This window comes from Palaemon carinicauda, chromosome 20 (assembly GCF_036898095.1).
Source record: "Palaemon carinicauda isolate YSFRI2023 chromosome 20, ASM3689809v2, whole genome shotgun sequence".
In the NCBI taxonomy this organism is placed as follows: Eukaryota; Metazoa; Arthropoda; class Malacostraca; order Decapoda; family Palaemonidae; genus Palaemon; species Palaemon carinicauda.
This window is the reverse complement of record NC_090744.1, coordinates 19,694,678-19,722,437: the sequence shown is the minus strand read 5'-3', so window position 1 is coordinate 19,722,437 and position 27,760 is coordinate 19,694,678. Positions and strand designations below refer to the sequence as shown.

At 43.0% G+C, this 27,760-nt stretch overlaps 1 protein-coding gene across 11 annotated transcripts in view; it reads right to left on the bottom strand.

The window, feature by feature from the left end:
- LOC137660183 (cyclin-D-binding Myb-like transcription factor 1) overlaps window positions 1–27,760 on the bottom strand; it is a 101,180-nt gene that overhangs the window by 5,948 nt on the left and 67,472 nt on the right. For all 11 annotated transcript variants that reach the window (XM_068394886.1, XM_068394887.1, XM_068394882.1 and 8 more), the window contains 7 exons: window positions 24,585–24,834; window positions 23,737–23,888; window positions 15,990–16,144; window positions 7,999–8,211; window positions 7,484–7,713; window positions 6,702–6,765; window positions 5,445–5,567 (listed from right to left, as the gene is read on the bottom strand). In XM_068394886.1, the coding sequence (XP_068250987.1) occupies window positions 5,445–5,567; window positions 6,702–6,765; window positions 7,484–7,713; window positions 7,999–8,211; window positions 15,990–16,144; window positions 23,737–23,888; window positions 24,585–24,834 (1,187 nt within the window). The remainder of the gene's footprint in view (window positions 1–5,444; window positions 5,568–6,701; window positions 6,766–7,483; window positions 7,714–7,998; window positions 8,212–15,989; window positions 16,145–23,736; window positions 23,889–24,584; window positions 24,835–27,760) is intronic.

Sequence of the window (27,760 nt, the reverse complement as noted above, 5' to 3'; positions counted from 1 at the left end):
CCCAAGACTTGGTGAACGCCACTTCTTGGTTGGACTGGTGGGCCTGCACCCTGGTGGGGTTCCAGTCCTCTCATGACCTCTCCGTACCGGAGAACCAAGCCTTGTTGCGGGAACTGATCAGATCAGGGGGGAAAGGCATTGAAATTCCTCACGTTTCAAACCCTCTCGCAAACAGCTAACTGGGTCCTACGGAAAAGGGACACCGTCCTGAATAAGTTGCTCCGTAGGTTACCCGAGCGGGAGGCGAGATCTCTGAGGAGCTCTCCTGTGTCGGGCGATTCCGTCTTCCCCCTGAAGGCGGTCGAAGAGGTAATGGAGAGGGTCAGGAAGCTTAAAGAGGCGGTGGAGCCCAGGCCCCCAGCTGCAAGACGTCCGGCTCATAGGAGGTCCGCACCAGACCGCCCCCACTCATCGCCAGTCCAGCCTAGGAGAGATTTCCCGTCGATGTCTTGGCATCAAGCCTCACAGCCCTCCCGTAGGGGAGGTTCGACTCCGCAAGCCTCCTTTAGGTCCTCCTATCCCAACTCTAAGAGAGGGTGTTCCAGCCGCACCTATAGGAGAAGAGGCAGAGAGGCCCCTACTCCTGCCGAAGCCTCAGGTAGGGGGATGCCTCAAACTCTCTTGGCAAGCTTGGCGGGACTACGAAGCGGGTCCGTGGACCGTAGCAGTTCTGAAGGACGGGTACAGGCTACCCTTCCTAGCGGACCTGCCCCCACTAATTCCGGACCAACAGGCAGAGTGGTTGGCGCCCAAGGACCCCTTAAGAAGAGCGGCATTGCAGGAGGAAGTGTCGGCCATGCTCACCAAAGGGGTGTTAGAACCAGTCAAGAACCCCACCCCAGGGTTCTACAGCAGACTCTTCCTGGTGTAGAAGGTGACAGGGGGTTGGAGGCCGGTCATTGACCTGTCGACCCTCAACAAGTTTGTGTGCAAGGCCGACTTCAAGATGGACACCCTTAAGTCGGTAATGGCAGCCTTGAGGGAAGGGGACTTTATGATGTCCCTAGACCTCAAGGACGCCTACTTTCAGATCCCTGTCCACCCCTCCAGCAGGAAGTTCCTAAGGGTGAAATGGGGTACCCAAGCATTGCAGTTCAGGACCCTTTGCTTCGGGCTGTTGACAGCCCCTCAGGTCTTCACGAGTGTCTTCACAAGTCTCGGTCTGGGCACACAAACAGGGCATCAGCCTGAATCGTTACCTGGACGACTGGTTGTTACTTTCAGCCTCAGAGGGAGTACTGAGGGAGCAAGGTGCGAAGCTTCTACGGTTCTGCAGGGACTTGGGTATTACCATCAACCTGGAAAAGTCGCAGCTGACACCCTCCACCAGGATGATCTACCTGGGGATGGTTTTAGACACCCAGTTGGTGAGGGGCTTCCCCCTCCTCAGAGAGGTTGGACAATCTAGATCGGATAGTTCGCCCCTTCCTAGCAGACCTGCTGAGGAGAGCCAAAAACTGGCAGAGGTTGGTGGGCCACCTCGTGTTGTTGGAAAAGTTAGTCCCCAGGGGAGACTCAAGCTAAGAGCAGTTCAGTGGAACCTAAAGGAATTCTGGACCCCGAAGGAGTCCCCGCACGAGATAGTCCCAGTGTCCTCAGAAACAAAGGAGATCCTGAAGTGGTGGCACGACAGGACGAATACCCTCAACGGAATGCCCTTCGCAATCGATCCCCCGGAGATGCTGTTATTCACGGACGCATTTTAGGAGGGATGGGGAGCCCATCTTCTCGACGAGTAGGCGAAGGGGAAGTGGTCCCCCGAGGAAAAGAGCCGTCACATAAACGTCCTAGAACTGATGGCTGTTCAAAGGGCATGCCTAGAATTCGTCCACCTACTCCGGGGAAACACTGTGGCTCTGATGTGCAACAACGCCACGGTGGTGGCCTACGTGAAAAAGCAAGGAGGACTGACGTCGAAGGAGCTATGCAGTCTCACGACAGAGTTCCTGGAATGGGCCTCAAAGGAACAGATCGAAGTCACAGCCAGGTTCATTCCAGGAAAGTGGAACGTTCTAGCCGACAGCCTCAGCAGGATGGGTCAAGTGGTAGGGTCGGAGTGGTCCCTACACCCAGAAGTGGCTCAGACAGTCATCCTGAAGTGGAGTTCGCCAGTGATGGACCTCTTCGCCACAAGACTCAACGCACAGCTCTCCTGTGTCAGATCCAACTGCAGCGTTTGAGTACGCCTTTCAACATCCTTGGGACAACCTCGACATGTATGCCTTCCCTCCCTTCGGAATGCTCAGACAAGCCCTCAACAGAGTAAGATCGAGCAAACAACCTGTGGATGACTTTGGTAGCGCCCTGGTGGCCGGAGAGAGAGTGGTTCGCAGACCTAAAGGAACTGGCGTGCCTCCCACCATGGCCCCTTCCAGACAGGGAAGACCTCCTCCGTCAGCCCCACTTTCAAAGGTTTCACGAAAACCCTCGGTCCCTCCGCCTACACGCATGGAGGTTATCGAGTGGCTCCTGAAGAAGGAAGGATACTCGTCGAAGACCGCAGCAAGGATGTCGGGTTACCTCAGACGGTCCTCTGTCGCAGTGTCTCAAGCGAAATGGACCACTTTTACTAAATAGTGCGCCTCACAGAACATCAGGACGTTGGAGGCCTCCATTCATAGAATAGCGGACTTCCTAGTCTATCTGAGAGACGAGGTAGGCATGTCTATTCCGGCCATCAAGGGTGTCCGAGCGGCCTTAGGACAAGTCTTCCTCCTCAAAGGTCTGGATCTAGGAGCTTCCCGACAAGTCTCGATGCTCATTAAGAGCTTCGAGCAATCGTGTTCTCCCCGTGCCTCTAGAGTGCCCCAGTGGGACGTTGCCAGAGTTCTGAAGGCTCTGTCGGAGCCGCCCTTCGAACCCCTTAAGGACATCCTAGACAAGGAGCTCACCCTCAAGACTCTCTTCCTTCTAGCCCTGGCATCAGCTAAGAGAGTCAGCGAACTCCATGGGTTGTCATACGAGGTCTGGCAAGAATTAAGTTTAAAGTTCCTGCCCGACTTCGTAGCCAAGACACAGAACCCAGCTTACTGGGACCCTAGGTTCGAGGGTTTATCGGTGCCAGCGATTCCGCGATCGGACAACCTGAGGGATTTGTTGCTGTACCCAGTCAGGGCAGTTAGAAAGTACCTAGAAAGGACGGCCAGACTTCGCCCTGGGATCAAGAGTCTGTTCATCTCATCGGGATTGGTGAAGAAGGCAGTCTCCAGGAGTACTGTCTCCTGGTTATGACAGATGATTATGAGGGCCTAGGACAGCACCGGAGTCTCCCTTCCGGGTAAGTCGAGGCCTGAGCACTTCGTTGGCCTTCGAGAAGAACATGGCTGTGGGCCAGATCCTGAAGGGGGACACATGGCCAGGCAGTCCATCTTTACGGCCCACTACCTGAAGGACTGTTCTAGAAAGTCTTTGGGCGGCTTCTCTATTGGTCCGGTCATTTCTGCGCTCCAAAAGATTTAAGGTTGCAATGTTCATTTGTCGCCTTCATGATCCCCGATAAACCATCTTCTGGTGGCAGTTATGAATTTACATCTTAAACCACCAAACAGTTCCTCGTAGTTGGGACGTACACCATTACTTCGCCTTGGTAGCCTCCCCTCCCTCACAGCAACTGTGGGGCTGAGGTCTGTGTGATTGGTGAGGTAACAACTTTGTGGCTTAAAGATGAACAGTGGCAGCCAGTACACCAAGCTCGCAATCACTAATGAGCCCCCAAAGGTACTGGTCAGTGTGTTAACTCAATATTGGCTCAAGCAGTATTCTGATTGAGCTACACCAAGTTCACAATTGCTAACCACCAATCACAAATCTATTGATGTTTCCTATGTTCAGTATCAGCATGAAGAGATACGTGACCAATACTACTATTGGTCTACCATCGGGTGCTGGAGATCGGTTAGGTAAAGATCATTCACCTGCTGCTACTGAAACAGCACACCAGGCTAATCATAGCAAACCAACCTAGAGCGTACCAATCAATGTGCAAGCTCTTTATCGACACAAGGAGGTGGTATGAACTATATCCTTACGGGCCTACTGTGTGGCCTTAGAGATTAGTCCAGGTAGGATCATTCAGCTGCAACTGATGAAATACCAGTGCCTTTCACTAGAGTTTCAAGCTCCCGTATAACACTCCGCTGTGCACGAAGACAGGAACAATGCTGTTTCATAACAGGAATGGGAAAGATAGGCACATATGCCCCACCCTTCCCTGGTCTAAGGTACTGGTGTTAGGTCTGAGTAGGATCTGTAACATTAGCTCCCCCTGACTGACCTTAGTGGGCGAGTACCACCCTCCCGAAGGAGAAGGGCCATTGCCATTTGAAGTGGAAGGCCTTCTCATGCAAATATCTTGTCTTTTTCTCTAGGAAAAAGTACCTGCTGAAAAGAAAGGAGGGAGAAGAGGTTGTAAGGGGAAGAAGAAATGGAGAAAACATCCTCGTAACTTTCCTTGCCAACCAGTGCCTAATAACAACTGTGCTCCCTCAAAGGATGATGCTACAAGAGCTTTCTCTACCACAACACAAATCAATACACAGGGGTTGTGTTCACCATCCGGAGAACAATACCAGCTTCTTGTGTGGCACTTAGGCGCGGCTGGCGCCGACAACACTAGGTCGGTCTCATGTAACTCCCTCTCTAGGAAGGGAACTACCATTAGGCAAACAGAGCTCAGCTTTGAGAATTTATTGTCTTATTAATCGGAAGACTAACATGACTTTAAACGGGGGTGGCTGATTACAGCCAAAGACAAAAGTAACTAGTCAGCAACAGGCAGTGGGAGGGGCATCCCCTTCACACCACTTGTCATTAAGTAACTACCTTATTAATGATTCAATGCCCATTGCTGAAGACAACTTTGGCTAGATTTTGAAGGATGAAAGATTTTTAAACACATAAGAACAAAGAAGTATTATATTAATATTATAAAAGACGAAAGGTTTGTATGCATGTAGAAACAAAAAAGTCTTCGTCCCGTAAGGACTCCTTCAATTTAAAGGACCTTCATGTACATTAATAATTTTACAAGAAAGTACTATTAGAACACTACATTGAAATATATTTATATTAGCAATATTTTACACAAAGTTTTTATATCAATGCATGTAATTATGGATAAATAAAATGTCAAAGCTATCAATTCAATCCTGATTTTCAATGTTGACCTTCTGAGGTATTTTTAAATGTTAATAATATATTTTGTATGATACCAGCAACCACAGACTAGGATAAACATTCCCCAGCAAATGTTGAATGTAAGGCAATTTAAGAAAACTAATATAGTAATTTTCCCAAACTGACACACACTTCCATACTTTGAATAATACGTCTAAGCAAAAACTATTATTACAAGCAATAATAAACAAAAACGAAACAGGGTTAGAAAACGAATTAGGACCATAATAATGTAAATATAATGATTGTGGCAAATAGGATCAACTTACCATTTAGAATAACTTGAGATGTGACAGCAGGCGATGAAGGGTCTAAACTAGTTGATAAACTTGTCTGAGTATTTGCAACTTCACCATCACTCAAAACATCCTCTTCTTTCACATTTGAAAGATCTGTAGACAGAAAGGAATCAATTTAGACAAGAATTTGTTACCTTTAAAATATTCAAAAGACATTTCCCCATTCTTCAGCAATTCATGATTTTAATTAGCAAAAATTTACTTATCGTATGCAATCATCAATGTAAAACACCACTATTTACAGGACATCGCACCAGTATACAATATAGGATTAGCTTGCTAACCACACTTTTCTTAGAAAGCAACTAACGAGTGCTGTACTACTTAGCTGTGGCACCTAGTACTGTATAGAAATATGTATAGACTCAGAGATAACACCAGAGGCCAAATCTGTTTTTTCACACCGTGTGCAACAACAATTACTAACTTCCTTATCTATACAAGCATCCTAAATTTTAATGAAAAGAAGAGACACCAATGGCTTTACAACTGCCACAAACTCCAGGTACTGTCAAAATGAACCTTGTGAAGTCCCAACCTTGATACACACACCTGCATCTACTGTCCTATTTGAAAAATCTGCCAATAATTTAGCTGTTACTAATTTTTTTTTGAAAAAGATAACTACAACTTTAAGCATAATGATACTGAACAATTGTGATTATAATTGTAGATGCTTTCTCATGGTAATACTACCTATCTATATACCATGGCTCTTCCCCCCAATTTTGGGAAGTAGCCGATATAAAAAAAGAATAAAGTGGGATTTTTCTTCTCATCGTTCCTCTTTGCCTGACGAGGGACTTTTTGTCCAAGTTTGGTTGGTACTGCTTGGTTGCCAAAGCCTACCCTCCCCTGTTTTCCACCACAAATGAAGCTTCATATGCTGAATTCCCCACTGCCGCTACCTCAGAAGTCACCCCGAGGTAGCAGCAGGGCCTATCTGAATTTTCACAATTGCTCACCATTTATTTCTATTTCTATCCTCCTGTCACCTAAGGATTTCTCTCCATACATCCACCTAACCTTGGCCTTCCTCTTGCACATCTTCCATCAAGAGGAAGGCCAATACTAAAAGAATATATTGTAATAGAAAACCTGAAACACTTGTAAAGTATAAAAATATCACCAGACATTCAAATTTCTTAATTTAGTTACATTCTAAATGAAATAAAGGTTAACTTGGTACATTTAAAAATAGATAATTAAACAGATAGAACACAATACCTTGCTCCAATAAAACATTATGGTCGTCATCATTCGCAACTTCAGAAAGATGGATCATCGAATCCTGAAAAATATAACATTGAAAGTAACTATGAACATTTCATCTAACAATACTTAGACAATCAATTGCCGTAGAACTTTAAAAGAATCAAGTTGTTTACTCTTTCACTAATGCTGTTTGACCAAAGTGAAACAAAATTGTCCAAGAGGATGAAGACATAATTTAGTACAATGGATAATCGTTATGAACATTAGCTCATTTCACAAAGAGCCGCTTCCCTGTTTTTCACACTATATACCTTAGAGTCAAAAGATTCCTTTACTTTCGTTTTTACAATGAAGAAAAACTGTTTGCACCATTATGACAGTTTTGGTGACCGACCCATTCTCCCAACTTGCTGGCATTTCTTACAGGCTCTTGAACAAAGTCCAACTTATTTTATTCTCGCTCAATAAAGTTAAATATTCTGTGCTCTATGTTTTAAAGGAATATGTACTATAAAATATCCATAAACTATGAAGTATCATCCTATATGAATTGCAAAGCACTGAAGTTGAGAAAAATAAAATTTTCTTTTGCTGGATAAATATTTCATGTCTCAAAATAGACAACGATTCCAATTTCACATAGCCCAAGAGGCTTGTGTATTTGCGTAAATCTAACTCGTGCCTCTGTCGTACATGCTAAACGACACACTGGGTCCAAGAGCTTACCCACTTGAATTAGAGTGATTTTGTTAAAAAAATTAAATTGAAATTAAATATATGGGAAAAAAACTTACCTCTAAATTATCCACAACAACAGACTGAGATTTGGAACAGACTGAAAGGGTGGATGTTAGATGGGTAGAGAGCGATGATGGTAACTGAGAGAGGGAGTGAGATGTATAATTGTTGGGCTGCGACACTAAAGATGTTACAGACTGACTAGAAGGGACTTCTCCGCTGGGAACCACAAGAGCTGTTTGCACCAGGGCACTAAGCTTTGATGCAAAATCATCAGTATGATTATCTGAAATATAAAATGAGATGATGAATGGAGACGTATTGAATTAGAAGCTCAAGACAAGAGACGACTGGCAAAATCTAACCAAGGCCCTTTGCGTCAATAGGCGTAGGAGAATATGATGATGATGATGATGATGATGAAAATAAATTTTAAATCTATACAGTACTCTTATTTGTGATAAATTTTATGAGAAAATAATGAGTCCAATTAGTGTCTTGATTATATGAAAATCCATTTAAACTTTAATGAATGTAACTTGAGAATCATTAATAAAGTTGTAACTCAAACCTGAGTTGATGATATTTGCAAAATTCGATGCTGGTATACAGAGCTTGACAGTTCCAGCTGGCAAGTTCTCCTCTGCTGACCCTGACGACTTTTCTTCAATTGATCCAGGACCACCTGTTGTATTTGTTGAAGTCGGACCAGCCGTGGGCAGTTCAACCAGAGTGGACTGCAATAGATTCAGGGACTGCATATTGTACAGCATTTGACACATTTCTGGGGGGGAAAAACAATAAACAGATTTAGTCTAAAAGAGATTACAAGCTTCAAATGAGTACCAAAATCTGCTGGGGTAAAATAAAAAGTACATGGGTTTGGAACAGGGTGACATGTCTTTATATATGACATCTATTTTAAAATTGTTATCGATCTTAAGATATCTTATATTCGTTGTTTGTTACTTGTCATGTAAATTATTTATTGCCTTATTTCCTTTCCTCACTGGGCTACTTTTCCTTGTTGGAGCCCTCAGGCTTATAGCATCCTGCTTTTCCAACTAGGGTTGTAGCTTAGTAATAATACAGTATAAATTTTGTGAGAATCCTGAGGACTAGCACCATAAATTTAAGGATAAAAAGTATACAGTGAAAAATAATTTGCATAAGGTATTCTAGAAGTTTTATTCCATCTGGGACCAAGTTGTGGAATGACCTTCCTAATCAGGTAGTTGAATGGGTGGAACTTCAAAAGTTCAAACTACCAGCAAATAATTTTATGTTGAACAGGCTGACATAAGTCTTTTTATAGCTTATATATTAAAGATCTATTTTAGTGTTGTTACTGTTCTTAAAATATTTTAATTATTCATTACTTCTCTTATAGTTTTTTTTTTATTAACTTTCATCACTGGGCTATTTTTCCCTATTAGAACCCTTGGGCCTATCTTGCTTTACCAACTAGGGTTGTAGTTTAGTTACTACTATTACTACTACTACTATTAATGGTAATATTTTGAGTGCACTTGACATCACAAAGCTTACATCCAAGTACAGTAATGAATGATGGAACCATAATTTCCAAGAAAAAGACTAACCTATACACAATAGGGACATTCTAATATATCAAGCATTGGGAGGACAGGACCCATACTGTTTACTTTGGCAAATATGTTTATATATCAAACTTGTTCTCTAAGACTTGGAAGAGTCAAAATGTTATTTTCCTTAGTAAAATAAATTTTTGAATATACTTACCCGATGATCATATAGCGGCATCCCTGCTGCCCGACTGAAAAAATCTACGGGACGAATACGCCAGCGATCGCTATACAGGTGGGGTGTACATCAACAGCGCCATCTGTCAAGTAGGTACTCAAGTACTCTATGTCAACAACGAACCAATTTTCTCCTCTGTCCCACTGGTTCTCTATTGGGGAGGAAGGGTGGGCCCTTTAATTTATGATCATTGGGTAAGTATATTCAAAAATTTATTTTACTAAGGAAAATAACATTTTTCAATATCAAACTTACCCGATGATCATATAGCTGATTCACACCCAGGGGGGTGGGTAGAGACCAGCATAACAAGTTGACATTATGAGCTAAGTATTCCGTCTTTCATTTTAGCAGTTATTCAAAATAACAAGCATAAAATAAATAAGTACCTGGTAAGGAAGACGACTTGAACAATTACTCTGCCTTTTTAAGTACGTTTTCCTTACTGAGCCTCGCGATCCTCATAGGATGCTGAGCGACTCCTAGGAGCTGAAGTATGAAGGGTTGCAACCCATACTAAAGGTCCTCATCAAAACCTCTAATCTAGGCGCTTCTCAAGAAATGATTTTGACCACCCGCCAAATCAAGTAGGATGCGAAAGGCTTCTTAGCCTTCCGGACAACCCAAAAATATTTCAAGAGAAAGATTAAAAAGGTTCTGGAATTAGGGAATTGTAGTGGTGGAGCCCCCACCACTACTGCACTCGTTGCTACGAATGGTCCCAGAGTGTAGCAGTTCTCGTAAAGAGACTGGACATTCTTAAGATAAAAGACGCGAACACTGATTAGCTTTTCCAAAAGGTTGCGTCGAATATATTTTGCAGAGATCTATTTTGTTTAAAGGTCACGGAAGTTGTGACAGCTCTAACTTCGTGTGTCCTTACTTTCAGCCAAGCTTGGTCTTCCTCATTCAGATGGGAATGAGCTTCTCGTATTAACAGTCTGAAAATAATAGGATAAAGAATTCTCTGACAAAGGCAAAGATGAATTCTTAACTGAACACCATAAAGCTTCAGACGGGCCTCGTAAAGGTTTTTAAAATAGAACTTAAGAGCTCTTACAGGACATAATACTCTTTCTAGTTCATTTCCAACCATACGATAAGTTTGGAATATCGAACGATATTGGTCAAGGCCGAGAAGGCAGCTCGTGTTTGGCTAGAAAACCAAGATGTAGAACATGTAGCCGTTTCGGATGAAAATCCGATGTTCTTGCTGAAGGCATGAATCTCACTGACTCTTTTAGCTGTGGTTAAGCATATCAGGAAAAGAGTCTTAAAGGTGAGATCTTTCAGGGAGGCTGATTGAAGTGGTTCGAACCTGTCTAACATAAGGAATCTTAGAACCACGTCTAAATTCCAACCAGGTGTAACCAAACGACGCTCCTTCGTGGTCTCAAAAGACTTAAGGAGGTCCTGTAGATCTTTATTGTTGGAAAGATCTAAGCCTCTGTGACGGAAGACTGATGCCAACATGCTTCTGTAACCCTTGATAGTGGGAGCTGAAAGAGATTGCTCTTTCCTCAGATATAAGAGGAAGTCAGCTATTTGAGTTACAGAGGTACTGGTCGAGGATACGGATACTGACTTGCACCAGTTACGGAAGATTTCCCACTTCGATTGGTAGAGTCTAAGGGTGGATGTTCTCCTTGCTTTAACAATCGCTCTGGTTGCCTCCTTCGAAAAACCTCTAGTTCTCGAGAGTCTTTCGAAACTCTGAAGGCAGTGAGACGAAGAGCGTGGAGGCCTTGGAGTACCTTCTTACGCGTGGCAGACGTAGCAGGTCCACCCTTAGGGGAAGAGTTCTGGGAACGTCTACTAGCCATCGAAGTACCTCGGTAAGTAATTCTCTCGCGGGCCAGAGGGAAGCAACTAGTGTCAACTTTGTCCCATCGTGAGAGGCGAACTTCTGCAGTACCTTGTTGACAATCTAGAACGGAGGGAATACATATAGATCTAGATGAGACTAATCTAGTAGAAAGGCATCTAAAAGAACCACTGCTGGGTCCGGGATAGGTGAGCAAAGTATTGAGAGCCTCTTGGACATCGAGGTTGCGAAGAGATCTATGGTTGGCTGGCCCCAGGTGACCCAAAGTCTCTTGCATACATCTTTGTGGAGGGTCCAATATGTTGGAATTATTGTCCCTTCCTACTGAGACAATCTGCTAGACATTCAAGTTGCCTTGGAAGAAACTTGTTACTAGTGAAAAGTCTAGACCTGTTGAACAGGAGAGGAGGTCACTTGCGAACTCGCACCATGTCAGAGAGTAGGTCCCTCCTTGCTAGGAGATGAACATCAAAGCAGGGAGTTGTCCGTGTTCACCTCCACTACTTTGCCTGAAGGAGAGACCTGAAGCTTTCCAGGTCAGACGTACTGCCAGAAGCTTCTTGCAGTTAAAATGCATTGTCCTTCGACTCGAGTTCCATAATCCCGAGCATTCCCTACCGCCTAGGGTCGCACCCCAGCCTACGTCCGATGCGTCTGAGAAGAGAACGTGGTTGGGAGTCTGAACAGTCAGGGGAAGACCCTATAAAAGGTTGATAAAGTCCTTTCATCAAGTCAGACCAGACTTATCTTCCGGAAACCGGGATCGAGACCGCTTCTAGCGTCTTGTCCTTTTCCAGTGAAGAGCTAGATGAAACCGAAGAGGACGGAGGTGTAGTCTTCCAAGTGACACCAATTGAACCACGGATGACAGTGTCCTAACCAGACTCATCCACAGCCTGACAGGGCCGTGTTCCTTCTTCAGCATCTTCTGGATGGATAGCAGGGCTGGGGGTTGATCGACTTGTTCAGCCATGTCCTCATCAGAGGGTTCCTCATCCGAAACTGATGAGGAAAAGGCAACTGAGTGGGCAACGTCTGACTCGCTGAATCCGGTCGCACTGGTGGATGCGTGACGGAGCCGGACACAAGATCATGGTACTGCTGCACAGTCTGTGAACTGTCAACCATGGGGAAGCGAGGAAGTACAGCGACAACCCGAAACTGTCTAGACTGTCTGGGTAGTGCAGACAACCCCTTATCGGGTTGCTGAGGTTGCCGCACTGCGTCACAACAAGCCACCTCTGCTGGTTGTTGAACGTCTTCCCAGTGACACACTGAACGTCCACAACCACCTCCGAGAGTAGCTTACGTCAACGTGCGACTGGCAACCCACACTGGGTCGCACCGGTGGAGGAACCATCTCAACTGGCGGACGTGAGTAGGATACCTCAGCGTCAACAGGGCGTACAACCAACTGGGAGGAAGGTTGTTGGCAAGAAGGTTCTTCTCCGTAAAAAATCCTCTATCAAGGACTAAGCTTGGACTGCATGTCTTGCAACAAAGCCCAAGGTCTATGGGAGCAGGTGTGGCAACAGACGGGGTTAGCGACTGAAGCGGAACCATTACCCTCCCTGGAAGCATGTTATGCTTTAATTAAAGTCCATAGGAGGCTAAGCAGCTTAAGGCTCCTCTCCAAATGACAGAGTCCTCAAGGGATATCAGAAGGAGGGAGAACAGCACTTTCTCATTTACAGGAACCATGTCCGAGAAAAGCTAGGTTATCTCAGTGAGGGTTTCACTGGTGCATAAGCAGCAGACCAGAAGGCAACGTTATGAAACTGCTTGACAGTCTGTGAACTGTCAAAAACTGAACTGTCAACCCCAACAGGTGCGTGAGGACATACAGCACTAGTGTATTAGTAGCACACCAGAAGGCAATGCCATGTAACTGTTTGACAGTCTGTGAGTTGGCAACAACCAAAGCTGTGTGGGGAAGCCTCAACTCCTGACTGACTAGTTTTGTTGCGGGCGAGTGGCGGTAACCACAGTGTGTTGCTGAGGCTGACACACCGTGTCAAAACACGGCAGCTTGTGGTAGCTCACGCACGGCAACGGAGTGCTCCGTGTGTCTGTGGGAGTCAGCATGTGTCTGGCAGGGTCGACTGCGCATGGGTGGAGGAGCTCTCACAACAAGAGTGTGGGAGCAGGCAGCCATGCCGGGCGCACAACCGTGGCAGGCTGTAGGCCAACGGGTGCATCGTCAACCTTCTCCGCAGTCGGAGTGTGGGAGCTGGCAACAACAAAAGCGGAGTGCTGGTGCGTGGGAGGGACTGCCGTGGGTTGCGGAGCATGCCGCATTGTGGCAAAACACGGCAGCTTGACAGCACCTTCCCACTGCTGATGCGGTAGCTCACGCATGTCAACGGAGGGTGCAGCATGAACATGCGTCTGGCAGGGTCGACTGCGCATCGGTGGTGGAGCTCTCACAGGTGGAGGGTGGGAGCAGGCAGCCGCAGTATCAGCTGAGCGCACAACCGTGGCAGGTTGTAGGTTAACAGGTGCAGTGTCAACCTTCTCAGCACGATACTCCTGCATGAAGGAAGCAAGCTGAGACTGCATATCTGCAGCATGGACCACTAGGGTCTATAAAAGACGGCAACAAACGGAGCTACTGTCCGTTGTGACTGAGGGTCTAAAACAGCTGGTGCGGCAACAGACGGAGTTACTGCCTGTTGCGGTACCACCTTGCCTCTCTCGGAAGGTGTGCAGTCGTCGAAGACTGCAGCGAGTCCGAACTGACCCAGTGGCTACACCTAGGCCGTTGGACTTGCGCGGAAGGGACCGACTTGCACTTAAAAGCTGCAAGATTTGGTCCATGGTTTCTGCGAGAAACCTCTTCCGCAGACGAGGAATAAATGGGCTCTCTCGTCTTTGTGTGGGTGGGGTGATCACGTCGGCAACGTGTGTAGATACACCCGAAACCACGGAGGGAAACGTCTGTTCGTCGATCAAGGCCTGTGGAACCCATAAGTCCTTCGACATTACTTCTCCCCTGGGCTTGGGAGCTTGTAAGAGGTATCGGACTAGGTGAACACCTGGCACGAACAGACGAACCCTCGAACGCAACACTGTAACACTTTGCGCATATCACTTTATCACTTTTGATTTTCTGTTTGCACTTATTTCACTGAAATCGAAACTTTAAGTGATTTGTACCTGAAACACGCAATCCTATCCTTCATTAAAAGGTAGTAATTGCGAAAACAGTTTTACAATGCAACAGAAAAACATAATGAAAGATAAAGAATTCAGTGGCTGGAAAAGAGACTAAACACTAGATCAAATAAACTACGTTTAAAATCTCTCACCGCATAAAGCCTGGGAACAAGAATAAAACTCTAGAAACGTTTTACCTTCTTCCCCTATAGCGACTAGGGAGAAGAGTAAAAAACGACAACAACGTTACCCGCTTGAACGAAACGTTTATTCTCCTCTCTCTCCCTCCGTCTCTATCTCTCTCTCTCTCTCTTGACTTAGAACCTGAGAGAAGAGCCCAATTATATATCGTTAAAACATATTATTTGTTAAAGGAAAAAACTGAAAGGTTTCCCAAATAAAAAGTTTCTTTATTAGAATTAAAACCATTTAAGCTAAGAAAGAATGAACGAAACGCTAGAATCGGTTTACTCTTACTGGAACGTGAAACCGTGAAAAACTCTCTATCGTAACGATAGAGCGCATGTTGAACGTTCTGAACGTCAACAACTGCGGAGACTAAACTAAACGTTAGTTCATCTTTGAAAACAGTACGAGACTATCAAAGAAATTCTTTCAAAAACATTAAAATTAAAAAAGTATAAATTCTTAAAAGGCAAAACGATATGACGGGCCCAATGTTAATTAACTTCGGTTCCAAGTAAGGACCGCCTACTATTAGGAAAGGTCGCATATAAACAAACATAAAAATTAATTTTTTATAAGTTTATAATAAATGGAAAGTTAATTAAAGAGGCCTATAAAGGCGGAGAGATATATAACTTGTTAAGCAAAATTACCAAAAACCTAAACACACTTCCGTCTAAGGGAAGGGTCGGTCATGAAAAAGTGAAAGAGAGTCCATACTCTCTTCGTCACCAACACTTCCGTCTAAGGGAAGGGTCGGCCATTTAAAAGTGAAAGAGAGTCCATACTCTCTTCGTCACCATAATTAAATCTATCCAAAACGAGTTCAAGTTTTGAAATGAAGATAAAACCCCTGCATAGCAAAAGCTCAAAACTGGAATAGTGTACTTCACCAAATCGTTGTGAAAACAAATCCAGTTAGGGACGGCGTATTTAGTAGGTCTTGCCTGTGGCACGACAGAGGGAAAATTGGTTCGTTGTTGACATAGAGTACTTGAGTACCTACTTGACAGATGGCGCTGTTGATGTACACCCCACCTGTATAGCGATCGCTGGCGTATTCGTCCCGTAGATTTTTTCTGTCGGGCAGCAGGGATGCAGCTATATGATCATCGGGTAAGTTTGATATTGAAAAATAAAAATTAAAAAGTAATATGAAATTTCATGTAACTGCCATAAAATTAAAGAACTTACAGTATAACTTTTAAAGGTTCCTTTATATGTCTTGCAAATCATAAATTTAGAGTCAACATTACTGTATATATTGTACAATAAGAACAGGTAACAATTTATGGACACCAATTCTGAATAACTGAAATTAAACTAAATTCATTAAAGCTAACTTCATAAAAACTAACAAGGTCATTAGCAAAGAAATATAATCACAGTAGAGTACTATTAACCAATGTAGTATTTTGACATTCATATATATAAAAATTTATATATAATCATTCAGAAACTGAATTTCTAACTGATTAAGTTTACCTTTAGTATAGAGAATTATCTACCATAAATCATGGTATACTGTACTGCAAACTCCAAAGAATATAGCTTGAATAAAAGAAAACTAAATCAAGCCAAAAGTCTAATTACTGAGTTATTCAAAACCTTACCGCCAAGACTGCAGCTGTCTGTTGAGTTAGGTAGTCTTTTCTTTAAATTCCACCACTTCCCTCGAAGCCAATGAGGTGATCGACACGCTGGCCACCCACGTGCTAAGACGGACCAATCGACTTGGGATTCTTCTTCCACTCCGCAGACACTTAGCCTGGGAAGCAACAAATTTCAGTGGAAAATCAAAACTCCTGAAATACTATTTAACTAGGTTGGAGAATTTGAAGTTAAATATAAATTCTGTTTCATACACAGAAACCACTACTGTAGATCCATTTAACCTAAGCCTGAGGCTATCAAAGTTATTTCTTATTGTGCAAAACCCTGGTGCTATCAAAGGCATTTTGTTCAGTGAAATAACCTGAGGCTATCAAAGGCATATCTTTCGGTATATAAACCTGAAGCTGTCAAAGGCATTTCATCCTGTGAAAAAACCTAAGGCTATCAAAGGCATATCTTTCGGTGCAAAAACCTGATGCTGTCAAAGGCATTTCATCCTGTGAAAACAACCTGAGGCTATCAAAGGCATATCTTTCAGTGTAAAGACCTGAAGCTGTCAAAGGCATTTCATCCTATGAAAAAACCTAAGGCTATTAAAGGCATATCTTTCGGTGCAAAAACCTGATGCTGTCAAAGGCATTTCATCCTGTGAAAACAACCTGAGGCTATCAAAGGCATATCTTTCAGTGTAAAGACCTGAAGCTGTCAAAGGCATTTCATCCTATGAAAAAACCTGAGGCTATCGAAGGCATTTCATTAAGTGATTAAACCTGTGGCTAACAAAGACATTTCTTTCTGTACATAACTCTGAGGCAATCAGGAGCATATACTTCAGAGCAAAAACCTAAAGATATCTTATTGTCTCACTGTTTACTAGGGGTATTAGTATATTGAAAGAAGGGAAAGCAGGTAAATTTTCCATTCTTTAAGGGTAACATCAACATAAAGCATGTAGAGATGAAAGCATTATGAACATCAGGTGGGTAAAGAAATAAATTTTACTATCAAAATTCCACTTTTTTTCTATGCAAACATTATATAATGCTCATAAAAACTATGATATTTTCCTTATAAAATAAATTTTTTAATATACTTACCCGGTGAATATATAAATAGCTGACGTCTCCGTCGGTCGACAAATTCCAAAAACTCGCGAGCGATCGCCATGAAGGATGCCGGGTGTGCCCACCAGCGCCGACTATCGGCCAGATACCGCATATACTTCTCAACCAAACCAGTTTCTCTCAGTCCGTAGGGTCTCTATCGGGGAGGAAGGGAGGGCCTTTAATATTATATATTCACCGGGTAAGTATATTCAAAAATTTATTTTATAAGGAAAATATCATTTTTAAATATTAAACTTAGCCGGTGAATATATAAATAGCTGATTCACACCCATGGTGGTGGGTAGAGACCAGTATTAAAACAATAAAGGCGTATATGCTCAAGAGTTTTTGACAACTATTCAAAAAACAAACTTAAGTATAGGTACCTGGTAAGGAAGCTGACTCTGATAATTACTCTGCCTCATTAGTCCGCTATCCTCACGAAGCCCAGCGATCCTCTTAGGATGCTGAAAGACTCCCAGGAGCTGCTATATCCAGGGTGAACACCCCTTTAACAGGACCTCATCAATACCCATAATCTGGGCGCTCTCAAGAAACAATATTTTGACCACCCGCCAAATCAAAAAGATTGCGAAAGACTTTTTAGTCTCCCGTACAACCCAAAATAAGATTAAAAACTTCAAGAGTAGATTAAAAGGATATTGGGATTAAGGGAATGTAGTGGTAGAGCCTTCACCCACTACTGCACTCGCTGCTACGAATGGTCCCAGTGTGTAGCAGTCCTCATAAAGAGTCTGGACATCTTTCAAGTAATATGAAGCGAAAACCGACTTGCCTCTCCAAAAGGTCGCGTCCATAATACTTTTAATGGATCTATTTTGCTTAAACGCTACAGAAGTTGCTATCGCTCTAACTTCATGAGCCTTGACTTTAAGTAAATTATGATCCTTCTCACTTAAATGAGTGTGCGCCTCCCAAATCAAAAGTCTAATAAAATAAGACCTCGCATTCTTAGACATGGGCAAAGAGCTTTTTAACGGAGCACCATAAAGCCTCTGAACAACCTCGTTGCGGTTTAGTTCTGGATAAACAAAATTTAAGAGCTCTAACGGGGCACAGCACTCTTTCAACTTCATTCCCCACAATCTCAGAAAGACTGGGGACTTCAAATGATTTAGGCCAAGGACGAGACGGAAGTTCATTCTTGGCCTAAAAACCAAGTTGAAGAGCGCATACTGCTTTATTAGCGGAGAAGCCGATGTTCTTGCTAAAAGCATGTATCTCACTAACCCTTTTAGCCGAAGCCAAGCTCACCAAAAAAAGTGTCTTGAGGGTAAGATCCTTCAGGGAGGCTGAATTTAATGGTTCAAACCTGTCTGACATAAGGAACTGTAGGACCACGTCCAAGTTCCAAGCAGGAGTCGAAATATGACGCTCCTTGGAAGTCTCGAAAGACTTAAGCAGGTCTTGGAGATCTTTGTTATTAGAAAGATCCAAACCCTTATGCCTGAAAACAGAAGCTAACATGCTTCTGTAGCCTTTAATGGTGGATGCAGAGAGGGAGCGACCATTTCTCAGATAAAGCAGAAAATCCGCAATCTGCGCTACAGAGGCACTTGGAAGAGGAAATAGAGGAGGACTTGCACCAGTCTCTAAATACCTCCCATTTCGACTGATAGATCCTGATGGAGGAGGATCTTCTAGCCCTCGCGATCGCTCTAGCTGCCTCCTTCGAAAACCCTCTAGCTCAAGACAGTCTTTCGATAGTCTGAAGGCAGTTAGACGAAGCGTGGGGAGGCTTTGATGAAATCTCTTTACGTGAGGCTGTCGCAAGAGATCCATCCGTAACGGCAGACTTCTTGGAACGTCTACCAGCCATAGAAGTACCTCTGTGAACCACTCTCTCGCGGGCCAGAGTGGAGCAACCAACGTCAACCTGGTCCCTTCATGAGAGGTGAACTTCTGCAGCACCTTGTTTAGGATCTTGAAAGGTGGAAAGGCATAAACATCCAGGTGAGACCAGTCTAGCAGGAAAGCGTCTATGTGGGCTGCCTCTGGATCTGGAACTGGAAAGCAGTAAGTCGAGAGCCTCTTTGTCAGTGAAGTCGCAAAAAGATCTATGGTGGGTTGACCCCATGTCATCCATAGCTTCTCGCACACAGTCTTATGCAACGTCCACTCCATGGAGATGACTTGTCCTCTTCTGCTGAGGCAGTCCGCCAAGACATTCATTTTTCCTTGCACAAATCTCGCCAAAGGAGAGATGTTACTTGCCTTAAATGGAGTTCCTTCTGATCCGTGGACCAAAGACCCGAGCATTCCAGACTGTCCAGTGGAGCTCCCTAACCCAAATCCGATGCATCTGAATACAACACATGGTTTGGGTTCTTGATCGCAAGAGAAAGACCTTCTCGAAGTCTGATGTTGCTGTCCCACCAAGTCAGACATGTCTAGACTGAGTTGGAGATTGGGAAAGAGATACTCTCTAAGCCCTTCTCCTTGTTCCAATGGTTTAGGTGAAATTGGAGAGGGCAAAGGTTGAGTCTCCCCAGAGAGATAAACTACTCCAGCGATGAAAGAGTTCCCACGAGGCTCGTTCAAACTCTTACAAAGCAACTGCTTTTCTCTTGCAAGTGAAGGACTTTTAACAGAGCTTGTTCCATTCTTGTGGGAGACGAAAAGGCCCGAAAAATCCGACACTGTATCTCCACTCCCAAATAAAGAATAGTCTGGGATGGAGTACTGTAAGTTACGACTTCTCTACGTTCACTATGAGACCTAGCTTCTTAGTTAGGTCTAATGTCCATTAGAGGCTCTCCAGACAGCGATTTAATGACGACGCCCTGATTAGCCAGTCGTCAAAATAAAGGGAGGCTCTGAATCCTCAAAAAATGTAGAAAGCTTGCTACATTTTGCAAGGGCCTTGTAAAAACAAGAGGAGCAGGAATGAGGCCGAAGCACAGTGCTCGAAATTGGTACATTACTTTCCCGTCCACAAACCTCAGATGATGTTGAAAGTTTGGATGAATCGGGATGTAGAAGTATGCATCCTGAAGGTCGAGAGAGACCATCCAGTCGCCTTCCCTTACTGCTGCCAAGACAGATTTGGTAGTCTTCATCGTGAACTTTGTCTTGACAATGAACACATTGAGCGCACTTACATCTTAAGTACTCCTGCAGTGAACGTGGCTGCCAGATCATTGGAGCCATCCCTGATAGCCTTGTTCCTGCAGTGAACGTGGCTGCCAGATCATTGGAGCCATCCCTGATAGCCTTGTTAATGCATGACATAATTGTACAGCAATACATTGACAACTGGAGAGACCTTCTTACTTAAGGCTCCCAGTGACCAATCCAACAAATAAAAAAACTTCAAACGCTCGAAAAAACTCCCAACAGCAGATGGTCTAGCTCTGAAGAAGACCATAAAATCTTGGAGCGTCTCATGGCTAGACGACGAGGAGAGTCCACTAGGCTTAAGAAGTCTCCCTGGGCAGAGGCAGGTACTCCCAAGCCGAGAACTTCTCCTCGAGCTTCTCCTGTGTCACACCAGACGCCTGAGCGAGAAGCTAATTAAGAAGGAGGAAAAGCAAAAGCAGACTTTCCTAAACTTCTGGATTCCAACCAGTCTCCCAGTAAGAGCATGGCCCTCTTGGAAGAACAAGAGAGAACTGACTTCGTAAATGTAGGAGTCGAAGAAAGTCATGCCAAGAGTAAACTCAGACGGCGGAGCAGCCGTTACAAAACGAGTAGGACAAAATTTCACTAAAGAAATTCATAATTAAAAAACAAGGGATTGTTCGACCACCCTAGGTTACTCCTCTTCTGTATGACTCCCCAAAGGTACATTAGTTGAAAGGGGGTCATCAACTTCTTCCGAAGGCACATCATCTGATAAATCTAAAGTCTTGCGAGAAGGAGATTTATATTCAGAATGACGTGAAGGAAAAACCTGACACCTTGTATATGAACAGAAGTTAAAGTTGGAGGGTCGATGTCACGTTGTGACTGCAGAGAATGTTATTCTACTACACGTCGTGACAGAAGTAACTGACGTTCAAACGTCCCGTAGTAACAGCGGTGACTGCTGTCCGATGCTATATCGTGACTACGATGACTGACCCTCGACGTCACGTCATGTCAACGGTGTCTACCGCTCAACGTCACGTCGTGTCTGCGGTGTCTGCAGCTCAACGTCACGCTGTGACTGCGGTGGCTGACGTTCAAAGCGATCAAAGTTACATCGAGATTTATGCTCCGCATCTCGTTAAACAGCAAAGCTGTCACTAGGGATAACGTCAGCGTGGCGTAACAAAGCTCGTCTAGAAGGTTGAAGACCCGAATCACGTATCCCAGAACCGTGACATACAAAAAGCAAAGGATCCTTTCGCACAGGAACAGGATCGAAAGCTTCTATTAAAGAAGAATGCTTTAACAGCATATCTTGCAAAACACTTCACTTCGGATCAACCCGTGACTGCGGTGGCTGACGTTCAAACGTCACGTAGTAACAGCGGTGACTGCTGATCGATGCTATATCGTGACTACGGTGACTGACACTCAACGTCACGTTGTGTCTACGGTGTCTACCGCTCAACGTCACGTCGAGTCTGTGGCAGAAACGTCTGTACATGAACGGGACTCTTATGATGACTACAGCTAAGACGTTGAACTTGTTCTGAAGGAACTAATAAACGTTTCAAACGTCTCGAAACTTTACGCCCAGGCTTTTAAAGAGACGAATCATCGGAAGACAAGGAGAAACTTCGTCTCTCCTGTCTTATGGCAAGGACGTGCTTGACGAGCAACGTCTGATACCTTTGAGGGAACGTCTGTTCGTTGGTTTACACTCCTCACTCCCTTAGGTCCTACGACATTCCTTCTCCCTGGTGCAGGGGAGCTTGAAAGAGGTCTCGGACTAGGCAAGTGACAAGCACAAACAAACGAACCCTCCGCAACACAGAACATGTTTTTTGCACTTACTTCACTGATATCACATTTTTTAATAATTTCACATTAGACATGAATAAAACTGATTTCTACCTAAAGCACGCAATTCTCCCTTAAATCAAAAGGTTAGAATTGCGAAATGAGTCTTATAATGTAAGCACATTAGTACAAAATGAAACACACATGCAAAAATCAATAAACATATACATATATATCGAATAAAACGGAAATATATAAAGTTAAAAAGATCAGTAACTGGGGATGAGACTAAACACTAGTTCACTAGGGACTACGTTTTCAATCTCTCACCGTACAGTGCCTTGGGACGAGAATAAAAACTAAAACGTTTTATCCTCTCTCCCCGTACAGAGACTTGGGACGAGAGTAAAAAAAAACTGAAGCGAGAACAACGTTACTCGCTCCCAAACTCCTTGTACAGAGACTTGGGACAAGAATAAAGATCGGATCGTTCTCTCTCTCTCTCTCTCTCTCTCTCTCTCTCTCTCTCTCTCTCTCTCTCTCTCTCTCTCTCTCTCTCTCTCTCTCTCTCTTGTCACTCACAAGAGAATGGCCCACTCACCCTTCGTCAATAACAGGTTATTTGACTAAAGGAAAAAACTGAAAGGACTCAGAAATTGAAAATTAACATGTTCCTTTAAATTAGTATCTAAAAAACTTCAGTTTGAGAGAAGAATGAACAAAACGTCAAAATCGATTTACTCTTTCTGCAAAGTGAAACCGTGATTCTCTCTTTCTCTATCGTAACGATAGAGTGCAAACTGCGTAGCATAAATAAACCAAACGTTAGTTCATCTTTGAAAAACAGCACGAAGACTATTCAAAGAATAAATTTCTTAAAATATTTTCTAAAAATATTCATCTCATCACTCTTACAGAGCAACTGTTTTAATCTAAACAAAAAGAAAAGTTGAATGGGCTCAACGTTGTTTAACTTCGTTATCCAAGTTAGGACCGCCTACAAAGAATAGGTAAAGGCCGCATATAAACAAAAACATAAAATTTACTTCGATGTTTAGTATAAATGGAAAGCTAATCGAAGAGGCCTAATAAAGGCGGGTGAGATATAATATATATAGAGGTAAATCTATAAATATCAACAATAATTTATAAAGTGATAAAATAATTACTAAAAGCCTTTAACACACTTCCGTACACTGAGGGAAGGGTCGGCCATCTTTTCTCTATGGAAAAACCAGAGCGAGATTAAAAAAGCAAGGGCAAAAACTTTTCCTCTCCTTTCAAAAGCATTTCTTTTGAAGATAGTATAGAATAATCCAACACGGCGAAAGCAATAAGACCAAAACCAAGTACTTCACCAATCGGTAGAAAACTCGAGGTCAAGCGCGAGCGGAATCAGTGTTGTCTTTAACACCGACAGAGAAAAACTGGTTTGGTTGAGAAGTATATGCGGTATCTGGCCGATAGTCGGCGCTGGTGGGCACACCCGGCATCCTTCATGGCGATCGCTCGCGAGTTTTTGGAATCTGTCGACCGACGGACACGTCAGCTATTCATATATTCACCGGCTAAGTTTAATATTTAAAAATATCAAATACTATGAAAAATTACTCTAAATTAGAAGATCTTTTGAAAATAACAACTGTATTAAAAAAAGAAATAATCCTCAAAACAGTAGGAAGCAAACTATGTATGAAAATTTAAATCATCTAAACAATAAAAGGCTAAAAATATAATACAACACTATTACCTGCATATTAGCTGGATATCATCAGCCTTGCTCCATTCAACAGCCGACGTTCGTTTCCAATTCAGGTAATTCAGCCACTTCGTCCTACACTGTTTCTCTGAGCGAGTCTTGACTCTGGCAGCCACTTCACCCCAAGATATTCCGGAGGTAACCTAAAACAGGAAAACATTCATCTACATCTACCATCTTCCAACTCAAAAGATCTTCTACAACTGACATTTTAAAAAGTTAATGCATGAATAAGATAGTTCCTGTTTTGGGGGTACTAAACTTGGTTAACTACTACACTGAAATTATTCTGCGGGTACTTTCCACTCAGTAAGGGTAGAAGAGACTCTAGCTATAGTAAGCAACTCTAAAAGGAGAAAGACACTTCAAAATTAAACCATTGTTCTTTATTCTTGGGTAGTGCCATAGCTTCTGTACCATAGTCTTCCACTGTCTTGGGTTAGAGTTTGAGGGTATACTTACATACACTATTCAATCTGTTTCCTTATTTCCCTTCCTCGCTGAGGTATTTCCCCTATTGGAGCCCTTGGGGGCTTATAGCACCCTGCTATTACAGCCATAGTCCATTTCTTTTATCGAGGCAGATTTGCACCGACTCGCAGCGGTGCCCTTTTAGCTCGGAAAAGTTTCCTGATCGCTGATTGGTTAGAATTATCTCGTCCAACCAATCAGCGATCAGGAAACTTTTCCGAGCTAAAAGGGCACCGCTGCGAGTCAGTGCAAATCTGCATCGCTAAAAGAAATTGACTATAGGATTGTCGCTTAGCTAGTAGTAATAATAATAATAATTTGGGGATTATAAATATCATTTACTTTCAAGGAAATTTTGCAAAACTTACCTGTTCCCCTGGAAATACACTTGCTAATTCATACACAGCCATAGCCAAGCGATCTTCCTCTTCGATAGTCCATGCTCCTCTATTACAGTTTTCATTCAATAAGCGACAACGATCTTTGACGGATGCAGCGGAGCGACCAAGTAGCGCGGCAATTGCTTGCCAGTTATTGCCATGCTTCATGCGTAACTCCCGTAGTTTGCTGACCTCCTCGGCTGTATACTTTCCTATATGATTTCTATTATCATATAATCTGTAAGGAAACCAAAGTAAAAATAAATATTTTAAAAGGGAATAATACACTCAAGTTAATTAGCCTACATTTAGTAAAAGTAATAGTAGAATTTTAACATATATTCACAAAAACCTAGTAAATTAGAAACATTTCAAAATGGTAAAAGGTTTGTTTACAATTCCTTTATCCACAAAGAAGAGAGAATTTGTGTTCCATTAATTAAGTTTTAAATATCTTTAATTGCAGTTCTGTCACTAGTATATTTTATCTTCTTAACTTCTGGTGAAAAATTCTATTAACCTGTAAGCACCATATAAAGGCATGCTTGAGGTGATCAGATACCCAGCAAAAGGGTTGAAGCTCCCTACATAGTGATTTCTGACTCACCACAATTTTTTCTAGTTTAGCCACGATTGTATCTTTCCATTTGTCCATTATACATTTTTGGCATCATAAATATCTTATTCTATGTAAATTTTGTAATCTAGAACACCTAGACACCTTTTACATTCGGCACAGTTCCCCCCAAATTCATTACCTACTACTAGGATGGGTACATGGTAAAGTGCAAACCTATGCCAATGACACATTCAATACCATTTAGAACTAGTTTCATGCAAATTGGATAAAAATTGACCACGATATAGCAAATACAGTAGAAGTTTTTTACCTTTTTGTGACCTTGACCTTTGACCCAATCACTCCCATAATCTACTCAAAATGTCCTTGGTTCATGACCAATCATCCCACTAAATTTCATGAAATATGGTCAAATAGTTTTGAGTTATTAACCACAAACAAACATAACCTTCACAACGAAGTTGGCGAAGGTAAAACCATATGGCAACTTTCCTAACAGTACTTTATCCATTAATTTCTTTCCAGAGTGAACCTTTTTTTAACAATGAGCATATATGTACCAAGTCTGTGGTGTTCCTGGAATTACATAATAGACGAACATATGATACCGCAAAGCATAAACGATGCTACTCTTGTGGCGATATAAATCCTCATAAATACAAAATAATGTGACAGCTTCTTTAAAAATGTTATTTCTATTAATAAAATAAATTTTTGAATATACTTACCCGGTGATTATATAAGCTGCAGCTCTGCTGCCCGACAGAAAAACTCTACGTTCAAAATACGCCAGCGATCGCTATGCAGGTAGGGGGTGTACATCAACAGCGCCATCTGTCGAGCAGGTACTCAGTACTCAATGTAAACACAGAACCAATTTTCTCCTCGGTCCACTGGGTCTCTATTGGGGAGGAAGGGAGGGTCCTTTAATATATAATCACCGGGTAAATATATTCAAAAATTTATTTTATTAATAAAAATAACATTTTTCAATATTAAACTTAGCCGGTGATTATATAAGCTGATTCACACCCAGGGGGGTGGGTAGAGACCAGCATTACTTGTTTACATTATTATGAGCCAAGTATTTTGTATTTCATTTTAGCAGTTATTCAAAATAACAAACATAAAATAAATAAGTACCTGGTAAGGAAGTCGACTTGAACAATTACTCTGCCTTTTTAAGTACGTCTTCCTTACGGAGCCTCGCGATCCTCTTAGGATGCTGAGCGACCCCTAGGATCTGAAGTATCAAGGGTTGCAACCCATACAACAGGACCTCATCAAAACCTCTAATCTAGGCGCTTCTCAAGAAATGACTTTGACCACCCGCCAAATCAAGTAGGATGCGAAAGGCTTCTTAGCCTTCCGGACAACCCAAAAACAATAATAAAACATTTCAAGAGAAAGATTAAAAAGGTTATGGAATTAGGGAATTGTAGTGGTTGAGCCCTCACCCACTACTGCACTCGTTGCTACGAATGGTCCCAGAGTGTAGCAGTTCTCGTAAAGAGACTGGACATTCTTAAGATAAAAAGACGCGAACACTGACTTGCTTTTCCAATAGGTTGCGTCGATTATACTTTGCAGAGATCTATTTTGTTTAAAGGCCACGGAAGTTGCGACAGCTCTACTTCGTGTGTCCTTACCTTCAGCAAAGCTTGGTCTTCCTCATTCAGATGGGAATGAGCTTCTCGTATTAACAGTCTGATAAAATAGGATAAAGCATTCTTTGACATAGGCAAAGATGGTTTCTTAACTGAACACCATAAAGCTTCAGACGGGCCTCGTAAAGGTTTAGTTCGTTTTAAATAGAACTTAAGAGCTCTTACAGGACATAAGACTCTTTCTAGTTCATTTCCAACCATACGAAAAGTTTGGAATATCGAACGATATTGGCCAAGGCCGAGAAGGCAGCTCGTTTTTGGCTAGAAAACCAAGTTGTAGAACATGTAGCCGTTTTGGATGAGAATCCGATGTTCTTGCTGAAGGCATGAATCTCACTGACTCTTTTAGCTGTGGCTAAGCATACCAGGAAAAGAGTCTTTAAGGTGAGATCTTTCAGGGAGGCTGATTGTAGCGTTTCGAACCTTTCTGACATAAGGAATCTTAGTACCACGTCTAAATTCCAACCAGGTGTAACCAAACGACGCTCCTTCGTGGTCTCAAAAGACTTAAGGAGGTCCTGTAGATCTTTATGTTGGAAAGATCTAAGCCTCTGTGATGGAAGACTGATGCCAACATGCTTCTGTAACCCTTGATAGTGGGAGCTGAAAGAGATCGTTCTTTCCTCAGATATAAGAGGAAGTCAGCTATTTGAGTTACAGAGGTACTGGTCGAGGATACGGATACTGACTTGCACCAGTTTCGGAAGATTTCCCACTTCGATTGGTAGACTCTAAGGGTGGATGTTCTCCTTGCTCTAGCAATCGCTCTGGCTGCCTCCTTCGAAAAGTCTCTAGCTCTCGAGAGTCTTTCGATAGTCTGAAGGCAGTCAGACGAAGAGCGTGGAGGCCTTGGTGTACCTTCTTTACGCGTGGCTGACGTAGAAGGTCCACCCTTAGGGGAAGTGTTCTGGGAACGT